The following is a 27514-nucleotide window of genomic DNA, read 5'->3' as shown; positions in this document are numbered from 1 at the left end:
TGAAAAAGTTGTGTGGCCTCAAGAGTTAAACATATGTGAAGACATTTGGACTGGTTTTAGGAACATAGAAGGTTCTGAATATATCTGAAGTGTACTGATTTCATTTAGTGCCAACTAGGAAAGAAGTGATCTGAACGCATGCAAGGACGTATATGGCCTGTCCTGTACTCTGAATTTCTGAGTCACGTTCATGCTTAGGTCAGCAGCAGACCAAGAAAGCATAACCAATAAACTTTTTGTGTATTAGCATTCTGTCCCTGACAATGATTTGGGAGAGGTCCCTTACATTCTTCCTGTCTGGGCCATCAGGGGCCTTTCTACCAGGAGCTCAGAATTCTTTCAGCACTGACTGGTCAGCAACAGCAGCACGTTGGCAATACAAGAAGGACTCAAGGTTCACTGGGCTAGATGTCCATGTAGGTACCGGTGGATCGACTTCCCCCTGCTCTCTTCTCCCCAGTTATGATGCCCCATCATCATCTAGTCGTGACCCTGCTTTATTGTTTAGGGAAAAATTAGCAACATGTCATGGATAAGCCACACAGAAAATAGCAAGCTCATAATAAATACACCACAGAACAAAATGACTGGCAGATAATGCCCTGGTATGGGAACTAGGTGGATAGGGGACACATTCACTAGATTTGTGTGACAAGGAATGTAATTTTTATGATTTGTTTAAGGCAGAAATTTCCACATCTTCTTTAAAAGAATAGACAATATGATAAAAGAAATGTATGTTTTATGCTAGCACTATGAGGACACTTTGACATTTCTTTCTATTTTCCGACAGCTGTATTTGCAAGTTTCTCCGTAATATTTCCACAAATCAGTAGGTGAGTATATAAAATTATGCAGTCTCCATAAAATCACAGAAAACCTTTAGGTGACTAACTTCAATATTTTCAAAGTCTCTGTTTTATATATTGTAAATGTTAATTTAAAATGTTGGTTGAAATTATAAGCAGTCAACTTCCTGGCACTTTCAGCCTGCTCCGTACATGGGTCAAACCTGCTCCCATGACCAGAGAATTCCCTCAGGATGCCAGCAAGTAGGGCAAAGATCCATGAATCAGCTCCCTAGAATGTGCTGAGGGGATGTGGCTGGGCATTGAAGTACCTTGGTATAGTAAGAAATGCTAGAGTCCAAAAGATTTAAGATGATTTGAATCTGTGTGATTTAGAGGCAAGGAACAGAACAAGTATAGTCAACAAAAAGAGCAATGCGTGGACTCTAAATCCAGTTTTGCTAGCCCTGAGTATTTGATTGCAGCAGGAGAGTCAGAAACGTATGTCTGGGACTTGAGAGCTGATTCAGCAACTTGTATACAACATAAACAAGAAGACAGGTTGGGAACAGGAGAAAAAGTGACATTCAGAAGGCAAGAAGAAAAGCCGGGAAGAAAAAAAAAAAAGAATAAGCTTAAAGTTTATTGGCATTAAACTACAGCATTGGGGCACCTGGGTGGCTCAGCCAGTTGGACGTCTGCCTTTGGCTCCGGTCACGACCCCAGGGTCCTGGGACCGAATGCTGCATCAGGCTCCCTGCTCAGTGAGGAGTCTGCTTCTCCCTCTGCTTCTGCCCCCTGGTTGTGCTCTCTCTCTCTCAAATAAATAAATACAAATCTTAAAAAAATAAATTTAAAAAATCTACAAAATTATGCTAGTTTTGCAATATTAGAATTTTTTATCCAAGATAATTTTCCTCTCACATTAATTTGGAGATGTGCCAAAAGTTTATGGAATATTTGGTTTTCCAATATTGTTTCATTTGTCACCGATTTAGGGATGGCTATATGAGGAAACGTACAAACTAATATTTGCAAAAGTAGATATACCTCCCGAAGAGCTTAGTTTTCAAATATTGCTGCATAAATTCTTCTTTGACTTTCAGGAACAATACCCTCAGGAAAGCCTGAGAACAAATGTCAAAAAACTTAAGGCAAAACTAGGTTTTATTTTAGTTACTTCCTAGTGATTGAGAACAAGAGATTTCATTGAAAACTAATCTGTAACCTTAGTATCCACTAGCATATACCCCAATCTAGTCATTGGGTCCAAATGACTTTTCCTTGCCTTTGTTTAATAGACAAGCTATTTCAATATTCACTAATTCAGAAATATCCTGAAATCACACTGCCACTGGAAAGTTAGCTACTGTTGGGATTGCAAGTGTTGCTCTGCTAAACAGTGTAAACCTCAGGTCCGGGAGTCTCATATTTTTGTGACTGGAGAAAATATGATGCAGTAAAATCATGTCAGAAATGTCCTAGCAGGAGGAAAGAGAAAAAAGACTGTGAGGTCCTTTCTGAGAGATTCTTTAGGCTTGTTATCTGTCATGGTAGTATCTTAGCAACATAATGAACTGTTCTTTATCTTATTAGTTTAATGTTAAAGCTTCTGATACCTAGATATGAAATGAATTCAGTAGATGGTTTCTTATTTTCTCAATCTTAAAGCTGAAGACTTGATAAAATGAAGGAGAGTTTCAACTTTTAATGTTTGTGGGCCCTGCGTATGGGGTCTCAGAGAAACCATACTTTACATTTACCAGAGACAGCAAAACCTCAAAGCATGGGCTCAATCTCTGTCCAGAGTACACATTGTACATTTGCTTCATCAACAAATAACCTAAAAAGAAACATTCCAAACATAAAGATAAGAGTAAAACCTCCTTATTCCCCTAAGATTGGAATCGAGCAGTCCTGCACATACTACAAGCTTAAGACAAGGTCTATAACTTTCTGCAAGTTCTTTGGTCATGATGATTTGTCACTCTTTAGGTAAAAAGCACGTGTAACCCTGCACTAAATGGTCCTTCCCCAGAGCACTCTCTTCTTTGTGAAGATTGTGTAGCCTGGGCAGCTCTCCTAACCTGGGCTTGAATAAAACTCTTTTCCTTCTTCTTTAAATTTTTTTTAAAAGGTGTGCTCATTCATGTTGAGAGACTGCTTATCAGTAATGGAGAAAGAAAGATTACGCTGATTTTCAGAGTGCTTTACTGTTACCTACACACATTTTTTAATTCACAGAGCCGTGTGGAGCACATAACTCTTAAGGCACACGTTGACCTAAAATTTATTCCATGTGAATGAATCACAGAGCCTGCCTTTCTGACCAGCTCCTGATCGTTTTCATGCCATAAGCTGGCAGTATTGTGTTTTCAACCAGAATACTTCTATTACCGTGATCAAAAAACTTTTCTTAAAACTCAAGATTTGATTTCTTCTATGAGAAAAAAAAAAAGAATATGAATGTGTGTGCACCTACACAAAAACTTGGAGCTATATTTAACCATTCCATAGCAAATGTATCTAAAACACTTTCTTATAAATGCTAGAAAGCACTGAGTTTGTGTCTCTATGAGATGGAAAAACTTGGCAATGAATCAAAAGACTTTTTGCATTGCCTTGACTGACCGCATTCTTCACTCTTCAGCTAACTATTCTAGCATCATGTGCAGACATAATCAGTAAATATTCCATATTTACAGACAAATCCCAAATCTCAAACTTTTTGAACAAAGTCTTCAAAAAATGTGCTTTCCCTTGAGATATATAAATTCCTGTGCATCTTTTTCATAAGTACATGGTGGAGTAGAGTGAAGCAGGATATGCTATCAAAGGTGTATAAAAATTTAAGAAATTGTAACTGAAGGAAAATTTTAGGCATTCCACTAAAACACCCACAAAACTTCTTGTAAGTCAATGCTTTTTCCCCTGAAAATAAAAAGTTTCCCTGCATAAGTCGAGGTTTTTAACTTTAATTCAATCTTTGTATAAGTAATATATACATAATGTTTGAAATGTCAAATAGTTCTGAGAGCTTAATAAGAACATGAGTTTCCGCTAACATAGACCTCTTCCCTCTACTCCCAGGACACATAGACCAATCTACTGACCAGAGGTAACTATCTTTAAGTCTGTTTTCAGAAAACAGAAATATATATAATATATATATTGTATTATATAATATTAAATATAATAAATAATATTATTTGTTGTGCATTTTTTGTCAATTTTAGATGGTATCCAATAACTTCCTATTTAGACAGATGAAAATATCATTATTTTTATTGAAGTAACATTGAAACACAATGTTACATTAGTTTCAGGTGTACAACATAGTGATTCAACAAGTCTATATGTTATGCTGTGCTCCCCACCAGTGTGGCTACCATCTGTCACCATACAACATTATTCCAACACCACTGGCTGTATTCTCTATGCTGTGCCTTTCATGCTCATGACTTAATTCATTCCATAACTGGAAGACTGTACCTTCCATTCCCCTTCACCCATTTTGCCCATTCCCCCTCCCCAAAATATTCTATTTCTTAAAATGTATCTTGCCCTCCACTCATTACTCACTGTAATAATTTTTGTTCAGCCACTATTCAGTCATTTATTATTAGTATTATCACACGCTCCTAAATCAAGTATTATAATTATGTTTCTATTTTTGTCGGTATTTGTGGTGGTGGTGCTTTCCTGGCAGTTCTTCCCTCCCCTTTTCTTTCCCTTTCTTTGTATTTGTATGTTGCTTATTTTTTAATCTTGGGCTGTTTTATCCATCACCGTGTCCATCAGTGTATAAAACACATTATTAGATTCTGTTTTCCAGGTTCATGTTTTCAGTTCCAGTCTCACAAGTAACTACGCTGAATTTTGTATGTTTGTTTCCTATTCTTGGCTCAGCTCCTCATCTCTGCCCTTTTCTTTGACCAGTTAGGATCTTCTCTGGTTAAATTTCTCTGGAGAATATACTCCCTTATTCTGATTATTTTTGAAATACCTAGTTGAGGCTATTCGAACCTACTTTAACAGAATTTTGAAACAAGGCAAGAAATGTGAACAATTCAATTAATCAATTTAGATGAGTCAGTTTCTCAAAAACCTGCTTGATATTCTGTGGGAGAGAATGGGAGGAATTTGCTGGACATGCTCAGCTGTATAAAATAATAACAATAATGATAGCATCTTTCTCTTTAGTCCTAAAATGTACTACCAGATACCATGGTAAGCACCTTCCATGGAGAAGAATTGGGTAAAAAAGCTGTTAGTTCTGAATAAACATTAGGATCCTCATTTATATTAACATGTCTAGAAGTAAGCCACAGACATAGCATTTTATAAATCATCAGGAAAATCTAATGTGTGAGCCAGGTATGGACTTTGAGACCACAAGAACCTGGATTTGGCTATCAGTTCTACACATAATTGTTGCATGACATGCTTAAATTGTTTTAGTTCTTTCATCAATAAGAAAATTATATGACTTACATCTTTGAGTTATTTAAGAATCATATATGAAATCTAAAATAATGATTCCTATTTTTTGAGGATAAACATGTGCCAGGCACTGAAGTAAGTAGTTTTAAATATAGTTTTTAATATGCATCCCAAAAGTACCTGGCAATCTGTACTCAGAAAAATATAGAACACTCATGAAAGAAATTAAGGAAGACACAAAGAAATTGAAAAACGTTCCATGCTCATGGATTGGAAGAAAAATATTATTAAAACATCTATGCTACCTAGAGCGATCTATACATTCAATGCAATCCCTATCAAAATACCATCAACTTTTTTCACAGAGCTGGAACAAATAATCCTAAAATTTGTATGGAACCAGAAAAGACCCTAAAAGCCAAAGGAATGTTGAAAAGAAAACCAAAGCTGGTGGCATCACAATGCTGGACTTCAAGCTCTATTACAAAGCTGTAACCATCAAAACAGTATGGTACTGGCACAAAAACAGACACATAGATCAATGGAACAGAACAAAGAACCCAGAAATGGACCCTCAACTCTACGGTCAATTAATCTTCGACAAAGCAGGAAACAGTATCCAATAGAAAAAAGACAGTCTCTTCAAAAAATGGTGTTGGGAAAATTGGATAGCCACATGCAGAAGAATGAAACTGGACCGTTTTCTTACACCACAAAGATAAACTCAAAATGGATGAAAGACCTAAATGTGAGACAAGAATCCATTAAAATCCTAGAGGAGAACACAGGCAGCAACCTCTGTGACCTCGGCTACAGCAACTTCTTGCTAGGCACATCTCCAAAGGCAAGGGAAGCAAAGGCAAAAATGAACTATTGGGGGGTGCCTGGGTGGCTCAGTCGTTAAGTGTCTGCCTTCGGCTCAGGGCGTGATCCCGGCGTTCTGGGATCCAGCCCCACATCGGGCTCCTCTGCTGGGAGCCTGCTTCTTCCTCTCCCACTCCTGCTTGTGTTCCCACTCTCACTGACTGTCCCTCTGTCAAATAAATTTTAAAAATCTTTTTAAAAAAATGAACTATTGGGACTTCATCAAGATAAGAATCTTTTGCACAGCAAAAGAAACAGACAACAACCGACAGAATGGGAGAAGATATTTGCAAATGACGTAGCAAATAAAGGGCTAGTGTCCAAAAATCTATAAAGAACTTATCAAACTCAACACCCAAAGAACAGATAATCCAATCAAAAAAAAAAAATGGGTAGAAGACATGAACAGACATTTCTCCAAAGAAGATATACAAATGGCTAACAGACACATGAAAAAATGTTCAACATCACTTGGCATCAGGGAAATAAAAATCAAAACCACAATGAGATACCACCTCACACTAGTCAGAATGGCTAAAATTAACAACTCAGGAAATAACAGATGTTGGCGAGGATGCGGAGAAGGGGAACCCTCTTACACTCTTGGTGGGAATGCAAGCTGGTGCAGCCACTCTGGAAGAAAGTGTGGAGGGTCCTCAAAAAGTTGAAAATAGAGCTACCCCATGACCCAGTAATTGCACTAGTAGATATTTACGCAAAGAATACAAATGTAGTGATCCGAAGGGGCACCTGCACCCACTGTTTATAGCAGAAATGTCCACGGTAGCCAAACTATGGAAAGAGCCCAGATGTCCATCTACAGCTGAATGGATTAAGAAGATGTGGTGTATATATACAATTGAATACCACTCAGCCATTAAAAAAAAAGAAAAAGAAAAAGAAAAAGAAATCTTGCCATTTGCAAAGATGCGGATGGAATAGAGGATATTATGCTAAGCAAAATAAGTCAATCAGAGAAAGACAATTATCATATGATGTCACTGATACGTGGAATTTAAAAAACAAAACAGAGGATCATAGGGGAAGAGAGTTAAAAATAAAACAAAACAAGACAAAACCAGAGAGGGAGTTTTCAGGGCATTTTGCAAGGAGACTTGGCACGAGTTTGTAGCGAAGGAGCAGATGCAGTTGCGCCGTTCTGTCTTCAGCTTCAGGATGTTTCCCATGGCCAGAACTGCTCTAAGTCGTCTCCGAGTACAAAGCATTCCACAAACAATGGCAAGGCAGAGCCACCAGAAAAGGACACCTGGTTTCCATGACAAATATGGTAATGCCGTATTAGCTAGTGGAGCCACTTTCTGTATTGCTGTATGGGCATATACAGCAACACAAATTGGAATAGAATGGAACCTGTCCCCTGTTGGCAGAGTCACCCCAAAGGAATGGAGAGATCAGTAATCATCCCAGTTGGTGTAATACTGAATTGTTTCAAAACCAACTCACAGTTGATGCCAAGTAGAAGCACTGTGCACCCATTAAAATATGGCATGGTTGAAGAAATAAAGTACATTTGAAACCTTAAAAAAAAAAAAAAAACAGAGAGGGAGACATACCATAGGAGACTCTTAATCGTAGGAAACAAACTGAGGGTTACTGGAAGGGAAGGAGGTGGGGGGATGGGGTAACTGGGTGACAGGTCTTAAGGAAGGCATGTGATGTAATGAGCACTGGGTATTATATAAGACTGATGAATCACTGACCTCTACCTCTGAAACCAATAATACATTATATGTTAATTAATTGAATTTAAATTTTAAAAATAAATTTTTAAAAAACCCACAAATACTTGACTTATATTAAAGTTCCTCCAGGGAACTCCCAACTGTCTAAACCTTATTGCTAGAGGGAAAAGCTACCTTAGCTTGACAACAGCAGGCCTCCAGTATCCTGAGTCTTCTTCAGCATATGAAAATCCTTTGAAATTCCCTTATCTTTACTTCCCTCAACCCCAAAGTATATAATCAGTTGCCCCTCACAATCTTAGGGCAGCAGCTCTTCCTGCCAATGGGTCCTGTCCCCATGCTTTAATAAAAGCACCTTTTATTAAGGTGGAAAAAAAAAAGTACATGGCAGATATCTACTTAAGTATAAAAAATAGAAGTTTAGACATGTTGAAAGTGTCACTTGAGCTCACACAAACAGTATTTTGAGAAATAGTCTTCAAATACTCCTATTGTCACTGAAGAACTTAAACTCGTAGATACTACATTGGCAGTAATAGGCACTTAATAAGCACTGGTTATTTTTATTTTATTTGAAGAAGTTAGCTGGATTTTTGGGATCCTTGGCTAAATTTATCACCCTCCTAGAATGAGAAAAACTCCCTGGAAACATCCTCTATTCCAAACAAATAAAGGGACCTCCTGTTACACTAGCAATGTGTTCCCAGAGGACCTCTCTGCCAAACACTGAAGCTTCTAGCTAAGATTGGATTATTCTTACCGTTGAGATTCAGGAGGCCAAGCTCCTCATTCAAGTTCTTAATTGCAAAGCAATAGAAATGATCTGAATCACTCCTAATTGGGCAAGTCATCTAAATTCTCTGAGCCTGAATTTAACAGAAATTTTATTTTATTTTTTAGATTTTTTTTTTATTCATTTATGACAAAGAGAGAGAGAGCAGCAGCAGCTGCAGAGGAAGAGGGAGAAGCAGACTCCCCTCTGAGCAGGGAGCCCGATGTGGGACTCGATTCCAGGACCCTGGGATCATGAGCTGAGCCAAAGGCCACCCACTGAGCCACCCAGGTGCCCCGGAATTTAACAGAAAATTTAAAAATTAGGTTTTGCCTAAATGATTTACTTACTCAAAATCTCCATCTAGTTTCATGATTTTCTATCATTAATATCACATTATTTTTTTCTTTTTTTTTTTTTAAGATTTTATTTATTTGACAGAAAGAGACAGCGAGAGAGGAAACACAAGCAAGGGGAGTGTGCGAGGGAGAAGCAGGCTTCCTGCTGAGCAGGGAGCCCGATGCGGGGCTCGATCCCAGGATCCCAGGATCATGACCTGAGCCAAAGGCAGACGCTTAACGGCTGAGCCACCCAGGCGCCCCCTTTTCTGTCTTACTTTTAAGAAAAAGTATGCCTCACAGAAAGTCTAGAAGTTATATGTGAGATCCCCTGGCGCCTACATGTTGACATTCAATTGATGCATTTAGGCACAACATTGACTTATCAACCCTTAGGTTGACACACTTCATGAATGATAGACTGAGTCTTACACTTATCATATTATTTCACTATTCTTCAGGGCAATTTAAAAATATTTTTAATATTTATATTGCACAAAACAATTTGCCATGGAAATGTGACTGAAAGGAGAAAGTTCTAAATAAAAAGCACAATTCATAACACAAAATTTAAATCACCCCCGCAAAAAAAAAACCCACACCTGTAATATTTCCAAGTGATGATAAACAATTTGACATTATTTCTATTTCTAAAATTAATTGGGAAATAAAACATCTGAGATTAAGAAAGATATTATTTTAGGAGTAGCCTAATTCAAGAGTTACCCAACATGAAAAAAACAAACAAGTTTCTGTGTTCTGATTTCTATGCCTTAACTGTTTTATCTGAAGTTTCATATTATATTTCAATAAAAATTAAATATGGAAATGAATTGGCTATTCTTCCTGATATAAGGACCTATTACAATATTTACTCAATAAGAAAATTAAATAAAATAATATCGCCCGATTCCAGAACTTACCTTGCAAATGAATTTCTGCATATTACAAACTTTAAAAACCCAAAGGCTTTTTCCTCATATATTTTTAAGAAGATATGAAAATCATGGATGCTTTTTATTTCTTTTTGTTGTCTGATTGCTGAGGTTAGTACTTTCAGTACTATGTTTAATATCAATGTTGAGAGGACATCCCTGTCTTGTTCCTGACCTTAGAGGAACAGCTCTCAATTTTTTCCCATTAAGGATGATATTAGTTGTGAGTCTTTCATATATAGTCATTATGATGTTGAAGTATATTCCTAGTTCCTCTATTCCTAGTTTGTTGAGGGTTTTTATCAAGAACGGATGCTGTACTCTGTCAAATGCTTTTTCTGTACCTATTGAGAGGATCATATGATTCTTATCCTTTCTTTTATTAATGTGGTGTATTTTGTTGACACTCACAGGGTGAAGGCAGGGATCTGATAGATACCTGGGACACAGGAGGGGAGATTATTTGCTCTTCTTCAGAGGATTTCTGGACAACAGCAGGTGTGAACTCCCCTCTCCAAGGATCAGGGAGAGGGCTGATGCCATTTTTCTCTCCCCCCACCCCCCGCATCAGCACAGACTTCAGTGAGCAGAACAGCACCAACAGTGGAGCTGCTGCGGACACCAAGCCCTGCCGCACTGTGCTCCGCAGGTGTTTCTTTACTAGGGCAAGTGTGCCTGATAATCTTTGTCTGGTTTTGGAATCAAGATCATGCTAGCCTCACAGAATGAGTTTGGAAGTTTTCCTTCCATTTCTATTTTTTGGAACAGTTTGAGAAGACTAGGTATTAACTCTTTAAGTGTTTGGTGGAATCACCCCAGGAAGCCATCTGGCCCTGGACTTTTGATTTTGGGGAGATTTTTGATTACTGATTCAATTTCTTTACTGCTTATGGGTCGCTTCAAATTTTCTATTTCTTCCTGTTTCTGTTTTAGTAGTTTCTAGGAATTTATTCATTCCTTCCAAATTGTCCAATTTGTTGGCATATAACTTTTCATAATATTCTCTTACCATTGTTTGTATTTCTGTGGTGTTGGTGTGATCTCTCCTCTCTCATTCATGATTTTACTTACTTGGGTCCTTTCTCTTTTCATTTTGATAAGTCTGGCTAGAAGTTTATCAATTTTATTCTTTCAAAGAACCCACTCCTAGTTTTATTGATCTGTTCTGTTTTTTTTTCCCAACCATATAAGCATAATCTTGTCCTCTTTGTGTTCTGCTCAAAATGTGTTACTCCTTTGAAATTTTTCTAAGATACCAATCTGGATCTATGAAGTTGAATGACATGGTTTCAAAAGTATTGACAAAGAAAACCGTTTATCTATTCTTTCAATTTCCTTCTAAAACCACTTTATGTCCTGAAGTATCAAATCTATCAGAAAGACCATATTATATACCACATGTAAGATTCTTCAGTCTTTAGGTAACTGATAGACTCATCAAATTCAACTCAAAACTGCATTCAAACCTAATTAAAGGTATTGGCCTGCCATATTATTTTTTTAAACATGGAAATGAATAGTAAAATAATCATCATATTCATACATTGGAAATCTATGAGGTTGCTTAAACACTGGGTTAGATATACCTAGGGAGACATTAACTATGCCCATGACATAATAAATGAAAGGGGGGGAAGAGTGGTATTAAATTCTGTGTAACACAATTGAGTTTTCTAGTTTTATAAAATTAAATAAACAAAGATTGAGAAAGGACTAAAGGGATGGTAGGATTATTTGATTTGTTTCAATAGTCATATAACAATGTTATAATTTTAACTAATATGGAAAAATATCAATAAAGTATAATCTCCTGAAAGAAAAGTTCCAGAACCTTACTTGAACATAATTTATGTCTTACAACTTCTAACACCTTAATTATGAGGGTTTTTTTTCATTATTTAACCATAATTCTTCTTTAGCAATCATTTTTTAAAAATCTTCTTTTATAAGGCTATGAAAAGTAGAATGAGATATTGAAATTTAGGTGCTGAATTTGACTCTCTGGCAAACCACATACTCTAAGTTTGTTAAAGTAATGAAAAAAATAGGTATCATACTCACCCTAGGTACTAACCTTGTCATTTTTCTAGCACTCCATATAATCCCGGTTAGATTGCTCTTCATCTCTAAAATCAATTTTTAAAAAATGAGTGTGATACCTGCTTTCTAAATTTTAGAAGGTTGTGGTAATGTTATGGAATACAAACCATTTCTTCAACATATAAAAAGTGAAAATGTCTAGAAGTGTAAATCTATAAAGATCATAATTTGTAATGTTTGAATAGGTCAAAACTTGGAGGAAACTTGTGTCTAGGATCATATTCTGAGACAAAGGCCAAAGCCTCAGGAAATATAATTAAAAACAGAATCTCTTCCCAACAGGAGGAGACAGAAAGAAACTACAATTAGAAGTTTTCTAAAGTAACTGCTCTAAGAAAACGGAGAGAGAAAACTTTTCCCTTATTTTCCAGAGGGAAAATTAAGCCTCTTTAATTTGTATCTGCCTTCATACAGGCCATAACAAATTCACAAAGGTCCTGTGGAATATTTAACAGTTTTTTTTTAAGTTTATTTATTTTTTAGTAATTTCTACAACGTGGGGCATGAACTCGCGACCTCAAGATCGAGAGTCAAACACAGCTATACTCCATATCCATTGTAGTCTATACAAACTGCTAACTTGAGGACATCAAAATCTTAACATTTGACTGCACTATATTCCTTAAGATGTCATATATTTGCAAAAGTATGTTTTCAGCAATCACTACGATAAAAAGTAAGTACTTATGAAAATCAATGTAGGATAGGAAAAAGGGATGGCAGTGTCCAATCTGATTGAAAGATTTGAGAAGTTGTGCAGTGTTCAGACTGCACAGATTAATAATTGTGATTAACAATGAAATAAAAATATGTTTTCTTTCAATGTAGGTGTAGTTTCTTTCAAGTAGCCATTAAACTTTTAAGAAATAAATATTTATTATTATTGGACCTATTTAGTTAACAAACATTGTTAGCCACTTCATTGGATCTAGATGTGTCATGAAAAAATTACTGAGACACTAAGTTCCTTATGAACTAAGAAAGCATGGGAATCCCTGGAACAATAATTTCTGCAAAACTACTGTGCGATATAGGAAATCAGTAAACGCACCTCAGCCTGTGCCTCTTATCTTCATAACTTTAATGATAGAAAGATATTTGCTCCCTCCCACCCACAGAAGGTTAAGTGCATACCCATTAAAATGAGAATGATTCTAAGACAGACTTTTTGTCCAGGACAGATCTGAGATGGCATCTGAATTAGGTTTTGTTTCCTCTCCCTATCCCCAGAATCCAATGATGTCTTGTCATCAGATAGTAGGAATTATTATTATAATGGGAATGAGCATATTATTCACAGTTATGTGAGCAGGAGAATGAATTAATGAAAAAACTGCTTTCCACCGAAATGGAAGCATCCACTCAACAGAGGGCCAGACTTCCTGGGCCTTGCAATTCCCTGAAAATTGGGAAAATGCTGACAATACATTTTTCATCAGTTAAACATTTATTAATGTGTAAGTCCAGCAGGTGTGTGACTGGAGCAGAAGACATGACATTGGAAAAGTCTTGTCTTCAGCTAGATAAGCATAGCCTATTGCATCTCTATTCTTTAAGGTTTCATGTAAAGAGATTGTGTATTTGCAGTGTAGCTCATTATCTAGGCATTAAAGAGAAAAGAAGAAAAAGGAAAAAAAAAAAAGTTAACCTGTATGCCATTGTATGGGTCTGTGTTCTCTTATAAATACTGGATTCATGAACCATTGCCAATGAAGGTCATTCACTTTAACTGGAATGAAACACAATAGCAATGTAATTTTCTTAATCTCCTGTATGACTTTCCTTCCATGCATTACGTTTCCATCCCTCATTTCTTTTGTCTCATTTCATGTCTTCTATTATAGTGGCTTTAATATGCTTACTCCCCAATCTCTTATTGGCCCACATTCAAATCATTTACTGTAGGTAATTAGCTTTAGTGTGTCTGAGCTCCGTTATCTCTGCCTGCTCTGTTCACAGCAGCCTTTTATGAGTATTCTTCTTATATCAGAATTTAAAAGAGTCAAAACAGGATCAATGTCTGTGGAGGACCCTATGGCTTACTTTTTCACAGTTTCTAACGACTAATTGCTCTGTTACCCTCTTTTGAGTAAGAACACAAATCATGGACAGATGTACTGTTTAATTAAAAAAATAATAGGTTAAGTCAGACCAAATTTAAGAAGGGCTACTCCATTACAGAGTCTCTAAATCCAAAATCAAATGCCAAGCAACCACAAGGATATGCTATATCAAAATGTGCTCAGAGAGACCCCGGGGCAAATGGAAATGGAATCAAAGAATTTGCATGCCCTTGACCATGACAGCCTTAACATTTTTCTCAGCTTAAATAAACATTAGAAAATCTTCTTCCTGACTAGGCCTCTGCTCTTACTTTCCTGAGAACATTAGAATACTGGTCACTAAGTTTTCTCTTGGCCCTTTGAAATGTAAATATTTTAAAAAGCTTGCCTATTTTATAACCTAGGAACGTCTTTCTCAAGATTCGGGAGCCATCCCTTTGAAAGGTAGTTATCAAGAAAGATAGGACCCCTAACCCCATCTCCCACCACCCCCATTTTTGCGGAAGGATAGAAGTCTAACTTCAGTGGGCTCCCTGATCTGAGTTGTAAAACTTCCTCCCGTCATGATGATTTCACTTATATGTGGAATCTGAAAAACAAAACAAATGAACAAACAACAAAAACACAGAAACAGAAGCATAAATACAGAGAACAAACTGGTGGTTGTGGTGGGGGGGGGGCATGGCAAAATAAGTGAAGGGGATTAAGAGGTACAAACTTACAGTTATAAAATAAATAAATTATAGGGATGAAAAGTAGAGCATAGGGAATATAGTCAATACTACTGTATAACATTGCATGGTGACAGATGATAGCTTCACTTATCCCAGTGAGCATAACTTAATAGAATTGTCCAATCACTATGTTGTAAGTACGAAATTAGTAAAACATTGTAATTCAACTATACTTCAATTTAAAAAAGAGAGAAAAAGTTTACTTTTCCTTTGGTGAAACCCAGTAGGCAAACAAAGATGGCCTATGATCTTTCTCTCACCCCATCTTTTAAAAACCATACTGCCTTCTGTTTCTGCAGGGTTGAGTTCAGACTGAGTTCTTTGCCCAGTGCAATTTTTGTTTTGCCACACTAATGCTTGATAAAATTATTTTTTAAAATATTCAAAATATTCAAAACCATAAAATTATTTTTTAAAATATTCAAAATATTCAAAACCATAAATTTTATCTCATAGCTTTTCCCCAGGGCTTGCTCTGGTCAGTGAGCTGGTGGTGTAAAACTGGAAAAGAAGAATTCAAGAAAACAAACATTTCCATTTCCAGTTTATATCAGCAAGTTATTCATTTCAAATTATTAAATTATCATAGACTCATGAAAGAAATAATGTTTGAAAATAAAAATTAAGCCAGGAAATGAAATTTAATATTTTATCATTCTTGATTTTTCCTCATTTCAAGTGTTTCTTGACAATATACACAATGGTAATGGCGAAATAAAAATGTCGTCTAGATCTAGACATGGCATTATGTTTATCCTGCTCCCACATAATACAACCCAATACATATTTATTGAAGAAATTTAAAACTGTTTATATGCTATCTTTTCCTTGAAATTATAACCATTGTATGGAATATTTGTTGCTGGTTTATAGTCAATTGTCAACATGGGGATTGCTTATCAGTTTGGAGTAGGATAGCTGATGGGTTTAGAATACAAAGGCAGGGGAGTCTGGGAGTCACCTAGGTACAGCTATTCATCAAAATGGAGAAAACAAGAGTGGGAAGAAAGGAGGTGGAGGAGGGGTGGGGAAGCAGGGTACGTGCTGAGTTCAGTTACTGACAGGCTGAGTTTTGACACCTGTGATTTAGCCCCAGAAAGATGTCCACTATAAACCTGAATATGGAAAGGTAGATCAGCGCTGGTGTTGGGCATTTTGAAGGCATGAGGGGAGAGAAAGAATTTTCTACAGAAAGGAGAACCTTGAACTCTTTCGCTGTGAAGGGGATGAAAGAGAGCAGAGATTAATATATTCTACAGAACAGAGGGAAACTGATTGAGCGAGGTCCTGAGAAAGAAGATCAGGGGGGTTTAAGAATGGATGAAGGAACCAGGTTGGTAGTTTACCTTGAAAAATGAAAATGTCTTTTTCACTGAGTTGAGATGAAAGACAGATACATGTTAATTTGTAAGCAGGATGTAAAGAGATGTGAATAGAACCTGAGAATAGTCCTATTTAATAGTCTCTCTCTTCTCTGTAAAGAAAAAAGCAGTATTACCTGTGGAAAATGAGGTTAGATGCATAATCAGGGCTTCTAAATGTCTGTTCCATTATAGAGATACCTCTAACTAAACAGTTTGAGCACAGAGCGGTGCAAGTCATTTGTGATCAGGCATTGCTTTGTAACATCACGTCAATTCATCACTTTCTAAACCACTAACACAGCTGTCACCCTCCTGCATTAAAATCCCAGATAGAGCTGTTGAGTCACTTCCATTGTGTGTTCTGGAAACAATTTGAATCCTCCATATTATATTTCTTTGGAGATTTACTGACTGCAAGAGCTGGCTTGAGAAGGGGATAGAAGGGGAGGGACTATATTTCTGTACTAATTATCAGTGCTATGCTTGACACCAACTCCCTCTACAAATACAAAACAAAACAAAAAATGCCTAGGGATAAAACTGAACTGTATTTTAATATAATTGATTAAATACAGTTTTATTTACAAAAGTCCATGAGTACCTGAAGGCTATATAGACAGAGCACTTCTCTGTATCTGTCTATCTCTTTCTCCCCTCTTTGTTTCCCAATTTTTGGAGCTCAAATAAGCCTGGCATTAACTAAAGGACCAAAAAATGTTCCTGGAGGCTGAATGCTTTGACTTTTTGTTTAAATCTTGAATTGCTTTATTTGTTAACGTTTCATATACTTATGCTTTACTTTGCCAATTAGATGCTAAGTTTTTGAGGAGAGTAACTCTAGACACAACACTGCATATTAAAGACCCAATTGGATTAAAAAGAAAACTCTAAGAAAGGCAGTTTTGTAAAAAAACTACCTAACATAATATATTTCTTGGCTAACCAAATTGTTTGGGAATTATAAATACGGTTGAAGTCCCTTTTAATAGAAGCATATAATAAGTATAAGAACATACTACTTTTGTTTTCAGATTCATTTTTAAAAATTCTATTTTGAGGAGGTCTTATAGAGACCAATGGGAGGAAACCCTAGTATAATAGTGAACAGTGTTAATAATTTTAATATGTAAAAAAATCATGCTTAACAATAGAAAGACAAACCTGGTCAAATTTTTGAGATTTATTTTTTTATTTTTTAGCATTTCTTTCCTAAGCTTTTAAAGGATCAATTCTTTTTATGGAAGGTAATTTAAATCGCTGCTTGCTATTTAAAAATAAAATATAGATTAATATCAAAAATTCACTCTTGGTCAGTATCTAGAGAGAAAAACCCATGAAATCAGAAATATGTATCAACCTATTTCTAAATGAGAAAAGAAGTCAAGATATCAAAAGCTGAATCCACCAAATAATTCTCCTTAGTTATCAGTTTTTCTTCTAACAGGAAATCTTTCCAGTGATCTGCAATGAGAAAATAATTCTGGAAAAATTACGAAAAGGATATGAACAACGATAATGAAAAAAATGCAAATGAAATTTTTACCGAAGAGCCAGAAATCCTCCTCCAACAAAAAAAGGCTCCTAAGGCAATACTTTTACTCTGGTAGTAAGTACAATACCGCCACCTGCTGGTAAAAATATAAATTGTAGCCCTGGACAAGAAAAGGAAAGGTTTTAATTGTAACAGTTTTGTTTTTTTTGTTGTTGTTGTTCTTTGTTTTAACAGGGAAGAGCACATTTTCCTCTGGTGCCTCAAATTTGCTTACCTACTAGCTATAACTTCAGAAAATATAATTTTTAGAATTGAAAGAGATATTGGATAATCCCCATAAATAAAAGTTATGTTTTGGATTTTAAAAACATATATCTATGTAGTTAACCTCAGCAAATTCCAGTGCAAAAAGGATAAGCATGAGTTTTGGAGCCACAGACAACCAGATTCAAGTTCTAGTTCTAACACTTACTAGCCTTGAGGCCTTGAACACTTACTTCCCTGGGCTTTAGTTGTCTCACATAAGATAGGAATGTAATGAGTATAAACATGTAATACATCTTACACATTTCCTCATATCCAGCAGATTAGCAATAAGCAATATTTTCACTAGAATTACCTGGTCTTTGTTTTGTTTTGTTTTGTTTGAAGTGTTTTGCAAGCAGTATTACCCAACTGGTTTCACTGCTTATAATTTTCAGATTTTCAAATTACCTGTCAAAGACATATGATAATATCATTATACCACTTACTCATATAAAAAGGAAAGCCACTAATAGATCGACTTAATCTACCCAATGCAAAAGCAGGATGTATATAAGACAAAGAGAAGAGAGAGAAGGGGGGAAAGGGGCAGGCATATTTGATACAGTGATTTATTTTTTTCCCTTTCCTTGGGCAAGCTTCTGCTTTGCTGACAATTAACAGACAAGTTAGAGTATTCTGTCACTGGACAGCCAGATGAGTCAGCTGTTCCCACATTCTTTGCAAGATCTCAAGAACGTAGCTGAGGAACAGGTGCCAGGATGTCTTTGTTTTATGTCTGTGTCTTGAGCATCTCCATGAAGCTGTATCAAGTCTGCCCTGTTTTCCTTATCAGAATTTCTCACGTTACAGTACCACATGATGCCATGCATTCAACCCAACTACTCTTGGATCTCTCCATGAAATAATCCTGCAGTGGGTATTATGTCCACATCATTACTGAAATAGCTCATCAATACAAGAAGAAATCTAGCAGTATTCTCTGATCAATTTTATTTCTGAAATCAAGTAACTTTTAAAAACAAGTAAATTTCTATTGCTTTCAGTGCCTTTTCTTCCCCAACTCACTTTGCCCCATCCCAGAGACATGCTTCTAGAAGCTCCAGTAGTATCCCAACCCTCAAAATTACCCCATTACTCGTCTCATCTTTGCTTTCAAGTCAAAATTCCCCTTTTAGAAATCAAACTTGGAAAATAGGAAACGTAATTAAATCACTTTCAACAAATTGTGATTCATGCCCTTTACCCCACCTTCTTCATGTGTTAGCTTTTAACAAAGCAGATTTGTTGGTCCTGGATGGGGTTTGAACATTGTTCATTTTTAAAGCTCCACTGGCAACTTCCATTTTAGTCTTTGCCGACCACTCAACCCAAACCCTAGCTAATGGATTTCAAAAAATTAAGGAATATTTTCAAGGGTTAGAGAGGAAGAAATATATTAAAATTGTGACATTTATTTCCTCTTAATAAGTAAAAGGATACAAAAACAGTAAAGTAACTCAAAAGAGATGAAACTTGTAAAAAAAAAAATTAAGTGTCTTATTCTTACCCATTGCTACCCTCAAATATATTCCGTAAGAACTACTAACTCTATCCCTTTGATAACATTCTTGGATAAATTTCATAGCTCTGTGGCCATTTTTAGGTATTACAAAGGTCTCATTTCTCTCGTGCCCCCACGTAAGAGCTGACTTGTGGAAAAATGGTCCTACTAAGGGGAGGGAGGATAAATTCCTAAGACCTTTCCATCTTCTGTATTCTTCTGCACCACAGCAGGCACATGGAGTGAAGGAGTAGAGGAAGAGAGGCAAAACTCCTGTACTACCAGGACTGACACAATTTTCTCTTCACTGATACTGACCGACCTCCATGCCATCCATTATGGCAGGACTCCAAAAGCCGGCTTAATTATGGGGTGCAATTTTAAGTTCATATTGACTTCTGAACTGATCAGTTCCCAGAGAGGTGGATGCTCCCGAGTTGACCTCTTACACACCTACCCACCTTAGTTCCTGATGGTCTAGTAGGACCTCATAGCAGGCAGCTGTTATGGGCAGAGTCCCATCAACACTGCTCTAGAATGTCACGTTTCATGGCACGGGAAATTCTCATCTTCAGATGTTATGATTGAAGCTATTCCTGCAAGGCTTTCTCTCTGGGAATTTGGTCCCTAGGCTTAAGCCAGAAATCTAATTCTGTGTTCCTTTCCTCCCTCACCATTTTGGGGTACATACTCTATTCTGATAAGATTGAATTAAGAAAACATCCAATTAGGAAGGAAACACCAGCCTACTTTCTTAGAAACATCCTCAACACTAGCACAATCCTCTTGGGGCATTCTCATAGGCTTGGAAAGACCCAGCAATAGTTGTTTTTAAACAGTTTCTAATATCAGTTCTTTTTGCAAATCAACGTATATACTGGGGCCTAAGTTATATACAGAAAAATGCAGCATTTTAATATGCACAATTCAACAATGAAAAAAGATGACTGACATCACAAAAATAATTCTGCCTTACCCTTTTGCGAATGTGGTATTAACTATTTCTTTAATGCTAATTTGCTGGTTTAGATAATTGTTCTATGGATATTTGTTAAGTTAACATTTGGGAAGCTGGGTAAAGCTTACAGGAGAATTGTGTGTACCATTTTTACAACTTTTTGTAAGTCTAAAATTATTACAAAATAGAGCTTAAAAAAGAAAGTCAAACAAAATCTAAAAAGAAAAAATTAAAACGCCTATTCTTTGAGGATGATTTTTATAAGCTGTTAAGTAAAAAACACTAAAATGTTTTGATCCAATTTATCCATGCAGTTTTTAAAAATAAATTGCCTTTTATTTATGTTTGATCGCTCACATATAACTTGTAAGTTAATGTTTATTGCTTTGGATACAAAAAAGGCTGAAGAAGCCTGAAATGTGTTGTAGCGGGGGGAAGGACATTACCTCCAAAATTATGGTCCAACCTGATTTCTTTAAAAATATTGTACTGAGTGTTTTGATAACCCAAGATGACTTAAATATAAACTTTCCAAAACACATTACTTTTGCAGTATGAGAACTTTGACAACCAACCATCTCCAACAGTATCTTACTCATATAAATCCTATATATCCCTCCGTCATACATGAAAACTACTGTATGGAACAATTTTAGTATATATTTAATAGTGAATGTGGTTTACATTGAATTAAATGTATCTTTTGGGATACCAAAAATCACTGAATTAAATTACACTCAACAGGTTCAAAAGTACACTGATTTTCCCTTCTCCAACCATCAAATGTGTGTGTATGCATAAACAGATACAAACCCCATTTCAAAATCTGTGCCATTTAATAAGGTTAAACACTTAACAATCTGGTACAAATATTCTCATTTTTAAAAAGATACATATATGCATTTTACATAATGTTTAAAGAAAATACTAAAAGAAAACAGAGCGAAAATTTTACTTATATTTTTCTCCAATTTACATAACTAAATCAATTCTATATAGTTCTTTCATGTATAAGAGTTTTAGATATTTATGTCTTAGAATTAAGGAAATCTAAATGTTAAAAATAAGCTTTAAGACATATATCCAATTATGTACAAAAATCACCACAGGTCAATTTATAGATTCAAGCTTAATTTAAAAATCATATAAATTGTGAAAAAATATACTATGAAAAATTTTGTTCTTAAAGTGGCATACCAACACATATAACCTACTTGACCCAAAAGTATAAATAATGTTTATAAATTATAGTAGTGTCTACACCACCCTGTCATGAAAGGAGGTATTCTTTGTAAATATGTATGAGTCGGACTTCTTTCAAGTGTCAAAATTATTTTCACGTTACCCGTTTTCATTAAAAAGTTTGTAAAAATGTATCATCTTATAAAATTGAGTACACTGAATAAAACAAAACTCTTCATAACTAAAAACCATTACGAAAGCCAATTATTCAGCAACTTATTCAAACTATTTGTAAAGATAGGGTGATTTTTCCTTCTCTCTAAATTAAGTATGAACTTCAACACTTTTCTTAATCAGTACAACTCTTGACCAGGTAGAAGTTTTTTGTTATTGTTCACTGACCTACTTCCTCCACATTCTGAGTAGACAAAGTTGGCTTAAATCTGAGCTGAAGACATGGACTGTTATAATGTTACCAGATACGTGAAATACTTTATCTTTTGAATAAATGGATCAGTTAAAGAGTCGAGCAACCCTAATTCATGACTTTTATGAACAAAGCACTATCTTAGGCGCAATAAATAATATACTAGGTGACAAGTTTTTAAAATGAGAAAAATTAAATTACTGAATTATGTAAACACTGATCAACAGTTCATTAAGGAATCTTTTCAAAGAAAATCAATAAAATGCACCTAAGACATTAAAAAAATGAGAAATACTTTCATACATAATTGGCACTTTCTTTACTGAATCTGGTACTTTCTCCTGGAGGTCATATAATTGAATAATACTGTCTTGGAATCATTAAAGGAAAGTGTTAAAAATAGACAAGATTAACAAATTACATCCTGGAATTCTTGAGTTAAAGTGAAAATATGTATATATAATGCTATTTCTGAATTCACTGTATACTGGAACACAAAGAAGATAATCAACCTATATTTCAATAGTTCAGTAACCTTCTCTGATCAAGGACAGACTAGTGTATATAAATTTCAAAACAAAACAGCTAGTTTTAAATTCATGAGTTTTTAGTAATAGTTCTTAAAAATCATCACATAAATTTGATTAGTTTACATTTTTATACCACAAATTTTCTAAATAAGCCCAAACTACTGGCAATGATAATTAAAACAAGTTTCAAGAACAGAAAGGTTGCTTTGTTTTTAAAATGTAAACTTTTAACTAATAATTGGCTTTTTTTCTAAATTAGTTTATTAGCTTGTTATTTCACACCTGGACAATGGGAAGTGTCTCTGTGTATGCGCCTGCGTGTGTGTGTGTGTATTCTGAGGCTTTTGGTGGGCTCTGAAGACACAGGTCTGTGTATTACATTAAAACAAAAATAAGTCCATAAGTGTACAGAAAACACATTTAATTATAAAATACCAACTTTTGAAATGTGATCATCCATATTAGGTAGCTAGTGCTGCAATGGCAATGTGCACTCTTACAAATGATGGCCAACTTCCCAGCTGTAAGAGTCTCCTTTTTCTATCTCACCCTTCATTTACTGTATTGCTGAGGTCACATTCTACCGAAACAGTAGTCACCACTGTGTGCTGATTCTCAAATGATGCATCTGGGCCTAACGGTGGCGGCTTATACAAAAAGACTGCACACCCGTTGAAGAAAATGGTGATAGTTTTACAAGTCACACCTAAATATAAAAACAAAAATTAGTCATGCATTTGGGCCTTTAAAGTGTTACAAAAAGGAACTGTCACTGAGGAATTCTTCACAAATAGAAACCTACTTTAAGGAGGAGATTATACAGGCATTATAGTTCTATGTTTTAAATTTTTAAAATTTTAGAGAAAAAGGGGATATTCTTCAGCAAAATATTTCTATACAATTCAATGAACTAGACTTTAGTTCTCTTTCTAAACATTAAAACTGTACAATAACTATTCTTTTCTTGGTTATGATTGTACATTCTTATAAAGTAAGTATTACACATAATTAAATAAACCCATGTTTTACTTCTAGCTTTATTAACACATCATATGTATAAAAAATGCAAGAAATGAAGTCAATGACAAAATAAAATAGCTTACAACATCCTTGAGCCTAAATAGTAAGTTGTAGAATTTTCACGTCCATGATGGAAAATAATTCTAAAAATAAAAAGGCTCTGGGGTTCTTAGGAGAAATCCTCCACAAAATATATCACATTGAACAGTCAACCAAATTTGAGTATCAACTAAATATGTGAAACAATGAGATTCACTTCGCAAGGTTTGTTTTCAAAGGACTCTAATTTTGAGCTTGGCTGTATGAAGAGAAACCATTTCTGGCCAGAGTATAAGCATTTAAGTGACAGTTGAATAAACTAAGTGGCTTCACAATATAGCTTCTGCAGTACCTAATTTGTGATAGCCATTAGTATTTTACTTAAAGTGTGTATCTGAAAAACAGGAATTCTCATTGAACTAAATAAACATTAATAGATTTACAGGAAGACTAATCATGTCAGTACTACCACGACAATATTTTTAGAAAATTTAAAGGTATATATGGTTTGGGGGAAAAATTTCTCACAATCACCACAGAGTAGGAAAAGGAACAATTCATTATTTGTGTCTTTTGGTCAAAAAGTACATTTATAACCAATTAAATAATTTTTTAAACATAAAAAAACAGTGAATAAAAAAGGTTTAACAAGTAAAAGTGGTGGAAAGATTAATTTTGCCTATTCTAGTCAATATTTACCCTTCTATTATATTTTTGGATTTATATATTTATTTCTTCAGTGGATATTTTATTATTCTGCCATTACAAATTCAGACATCATTCTCTGAGTTTAAACGCATTAAGATTAATACGCTATCCTGATACACGTGCCAAAATGCACACAATGAAAATCACACATTATGTAATAATACATACATACATATATGTGTGTGTGTGTGTTTATCTAGGACTTCTCTGTTTTATTGAATTATAATTGATGAACAATTTATATCAGTTTCAGATGTGTCAGAGTAATTTGATATTTTTATACATTATGAAATGATCACAATAGGTTCAGTTACCATCTGTCTCCATACAAAGTTATTACAATATTATTTTTTTAATTTTTTTTTTTTAAGAGAGAGCAGGGGAGAAGTGCTGAGGGAGAGGGAGAGAAAGAATCTTAAGCAGGCTTCAGGATCAGCACAGAGCCCAATGCGGGGCTCAATCTCACAACGCTGAGATCATGACCTGAGTCTAAACCAACAGTGAGATCTTACAGGTTGTCTAATCTGATGGTGTCTAATTGTTCATGATATTCTTATGATCCTTTGTATTTCTGTGGTGTCCAATGTAATTTCTCTTCTATCATTTATGATTTTATTTGTTGGGCTCTCTCCTTTTTTTTCTTGATGAGTCTAGTTAAAAGACTGTTGCTTTTGTTGAGCTTTTCAAAGAACCAGCTCTTAAGTTTCACTAATCATTTCTATTGCTTTTTTTGGTTTCTATTTAACTTATTTTTGTCCAGATCTTTATTATTTTCCTCCTTCTAGGAACTATGGGCTTTGATTTTTCTTCTTTTCTAGTTCCCTTAAATATAAGGTTACACTGTTTGAGATTTTTATTGTTTCTTAAGGTAGGCCTGTATTTGTATAACTATGAACTTCCCTTGTACAACTGTTTTTGCTGCATTCAAAAAATTTTGGAACATTATGTTTCCATTTTTATTCATCTCAAGGTATTTTTTTAAATTTCTCTTTTGATTTCTTCTTTGATACATTGGTTGTTCAGCAGCATGTTTCTAAATCGTCACATTTTTGTGAGTTTTCCACTTTTTTTCTTGTAACTAATTTCTATTTCCATATTTTTTGTCAGAAAAGATAACCTGATATAATTTCAATCTTCTCAAATTTATTAAGACTTGTTTTGTGACCCTGCATGTGATCTATTCTGGAGAACGTCCCGTGTGCATTTGAAAAGAATGTGTATTGTGCTGTTTTGGGATGGAACGTTCTATATACATCCATTAGGTCCATCTGACCTATTTAAGGCCATAGTTACCTTAGTGATTTTCTATCTGGATGATCTATTATCTTTTCTACCTCTGTGCTGAAGTTCTCGCTGTGTTCATCCATTCTTTCCCCAAAATTGGTGAGCATCTTTATGACCAGTGTGTTGTACTCTTTAACAGGTAGACTGCTTATCTCCATTTCCGTAAGGTCTTTTTTTCTGGGATTTGCTTTGTTCTTTGGTTTGGATCTGTCTTCTCATTTTGCCTGTCTCTGTGTTTATTTCTATGTATTAGATACAATTGCTACCTCTTTCAGTCTTGAGGTAGTGGGCTTGTATAAGAGCTGTGTCACATAGGCCAAACACACAATCTTCCCTGGTTAGAGACCTAGGCCCTCTATGGACATCCTTCATGTGGGCTGCATGTCCTAGCTGTCTACAATAGGGATGCACCTGCTGTATGGGGTAGGTGAGTCTCAGGGTACTCAGCCACTCCAGTTTTGGCTTGCTGGCTGTCTGGGTAGGGCAGGGGTTGGGATGTTCACCTGATCCAATTGCAGCTTGTCTGCTACTTTAGGAGGGTGGAGCTCGGGGAACCTGACCACCCGTTTGCATCCTGGCTGCTGAATGGGAAGGATGAGGCTCAGGAAGCTTGCCCATCTTAGCTGTGACTAGAACTCTGCACAGGGTGGGTGGGTTGCAGAGTACTTGTCCAGCCTGGTTCCAGTGCAGGGTGGACAGAGCATGCCCTCTGGTGCTAGCTGGCTGGAGGAAGGGCGTGGAAAATGGCACTCCCTGATTCAGTCGCCAGCAAGTTAGGATGAGACTACAAAAATGAGGGGCGCCTGGGTGGCACAGCGGTTAAGCGTCTGCCTTTGGCTCAGGGCGTGATCCCGGTGTTATGGGATCGAGCCCCACGTCAGGCTCCTCCGCTATGAGCCTGCTTCTTCCTCTCCCACTCCCCCTGCTTGTGTTCCCTCTCTCGCTGGCTGTCTCTATCTCTGTAAAATAAATAAATAAAAATCTTTAAAAAAAAAAAAAAAAAGACTACAAAAATGGTGCCTGCCAAGGCTTTTGTTGCTGGATAAAGTCCCTGCAGGTTCCTCTCTAGCAGCCACTTTAAAATTACTAAGTGGGTCTTCTGTGCTTATGGTCTGGGTGCTTTTCATTCTGTCGCTTTTGTGCTGGATCTCAGGATGGGTGGGTCTGCACATGAGCCCTTTAAGAGTGGGGTCTCTGTTCCCTATAGTTCCGTGTTTCTCTTAGTCTTAATCCCTACTGATTTTCAAAACCAGATGTTTGGAGATCTTGTCCTTCCAGAGCCAGTCCTCTGGGTCAGGATGCCTGTTGTGAGACTCAATCCCTTCACTTGTTGAGGAAGTGCTCTTTATTTTTGGGATCCCTCTCAATTGTGGAGTTCTCATGTCTGCAGTAAGATCACGGGCAAGGCCATGTCTCTGCCTTTCGTACCCTATTCAGTGTGTCTCTCTTATCCTTTGTTATGGGGTGCTGCGTCCAGTGCTAAGATCCTTTTCTTTAGAAATTATTCTATATGTAGCTATAAATTTGTCATGTCCATGGGAGGACAGGGTCCTGTGCCACCATCTTCAAACCTCTACCGCTATTTTTAATTTAAATATATAACTTTTAGGCTGATTTTAAATTTTTTTAATATTAACTCTTACCAAATAGATACAGTGGTCTACTTCCTCAATCTTCATCATCATTTATTATGTAACCAAGACTATCCAAGACAGACTACCAAAAGCAAAAAGAGTTGAATATCATAGCTAACCTTTTAAACTATAACAACATTTCTTACAACATGCTTTAGAGCCAAAGGATGCTTCCCCACCTCAGCTCTAAATGCTTTCCAAAGCCCGGGTACCTAGATGACAATCATTCCAGAGAGTTTCTCAAAATTGTCTTTTATCTTTTTATTATTAGACATTCAAAAAAACCTTTGAGAGAAGTTGTTTAAAAAAAGTGTATGTGATTTTATGAA

General features: G+C 35.8%; 2 protein-coding genes and 1 long non-coding RNA gene across 5 annotated transcripts in view; 1 reads left to right on the top strand and 2 right to left on the bottom strand.

The window, feature by feature from the left end:
• The first annotated feature begins 7190 nt into the window (after window positions 1–7190).
• On the top strand, window positions 7191–7662 carry LOC103656462 (cytochrome c oxidase subunit 7B, mitochondrial-like). Its single transcript, XM_040621921.1, has one exon. The coding sequence runs from the start codon at window positions 7239–7241 to the stop codon at window positions 7512–7514; it is 276 nt and encodes a 91-aa protein (XP_040477855.1). The 5' UTR covers window positions 7191–7238; the 3' UTR covers window positions 7515–7662.
• Window positions 7663–11054: 3392 nt separating this feature from the next.
• Window positions 11055–14544, bottom strand: LOC121100642. Its single transcript, XR_005832360.1, has 2 exons — window positions 13592–14544; window positions 11055–11969 (listed from the first exon to the last, which is right to left on the bottom strand). It is a non-coding gene; the product is annotated as an uncharacterized LOC121100642 (long non-coding RNA).
• A 6459-nt stretch (window positions 14545–21003) lies between these two features.
• SLCO4C1 (solute carrier organic anion transporter family member 4C1) overlaps window positions 21004–27514 on the bottom strand; it is a 63451-nt gene continuing 56940 nt past the window's right edge. For all 3 annotated transcript variants that reach the window (XM_040622041.1, XM_008683851.2, XM_008683852.2), the window contains one exon: window positions 21004–23206. In XM_040622041.1, the coding sequence (XP_040477975.1) occupies window positions 23046–23206 (161 nt within the window). In that variant the 3' untranslated portion in view covers window positions 21004–23045. The remainder of the gene's footprint in view (window positions 23207–27514) is intronic.

Source organism: Ursus maritimus, unplaced genomic scaffold (genome assembly GCF_017311325.1).
Source record: "Ursus maritimus isolate PB19 unplaced genomic scaffold, ASM1731132v1 scaffold_5, whole genome shotgun sequence".
Classification (NCBI taxonomy): domain Eukaryota; kingdom Metazoa; phylum Chordata; class Mammalia; order Carnivora; family Ursidae; genus Ursus; species Ursus maritimus.
Note: the sequence above shows the minus strand (reverse complement) of the source record. Positions and strands in the feature narration are given on the sequence as shown.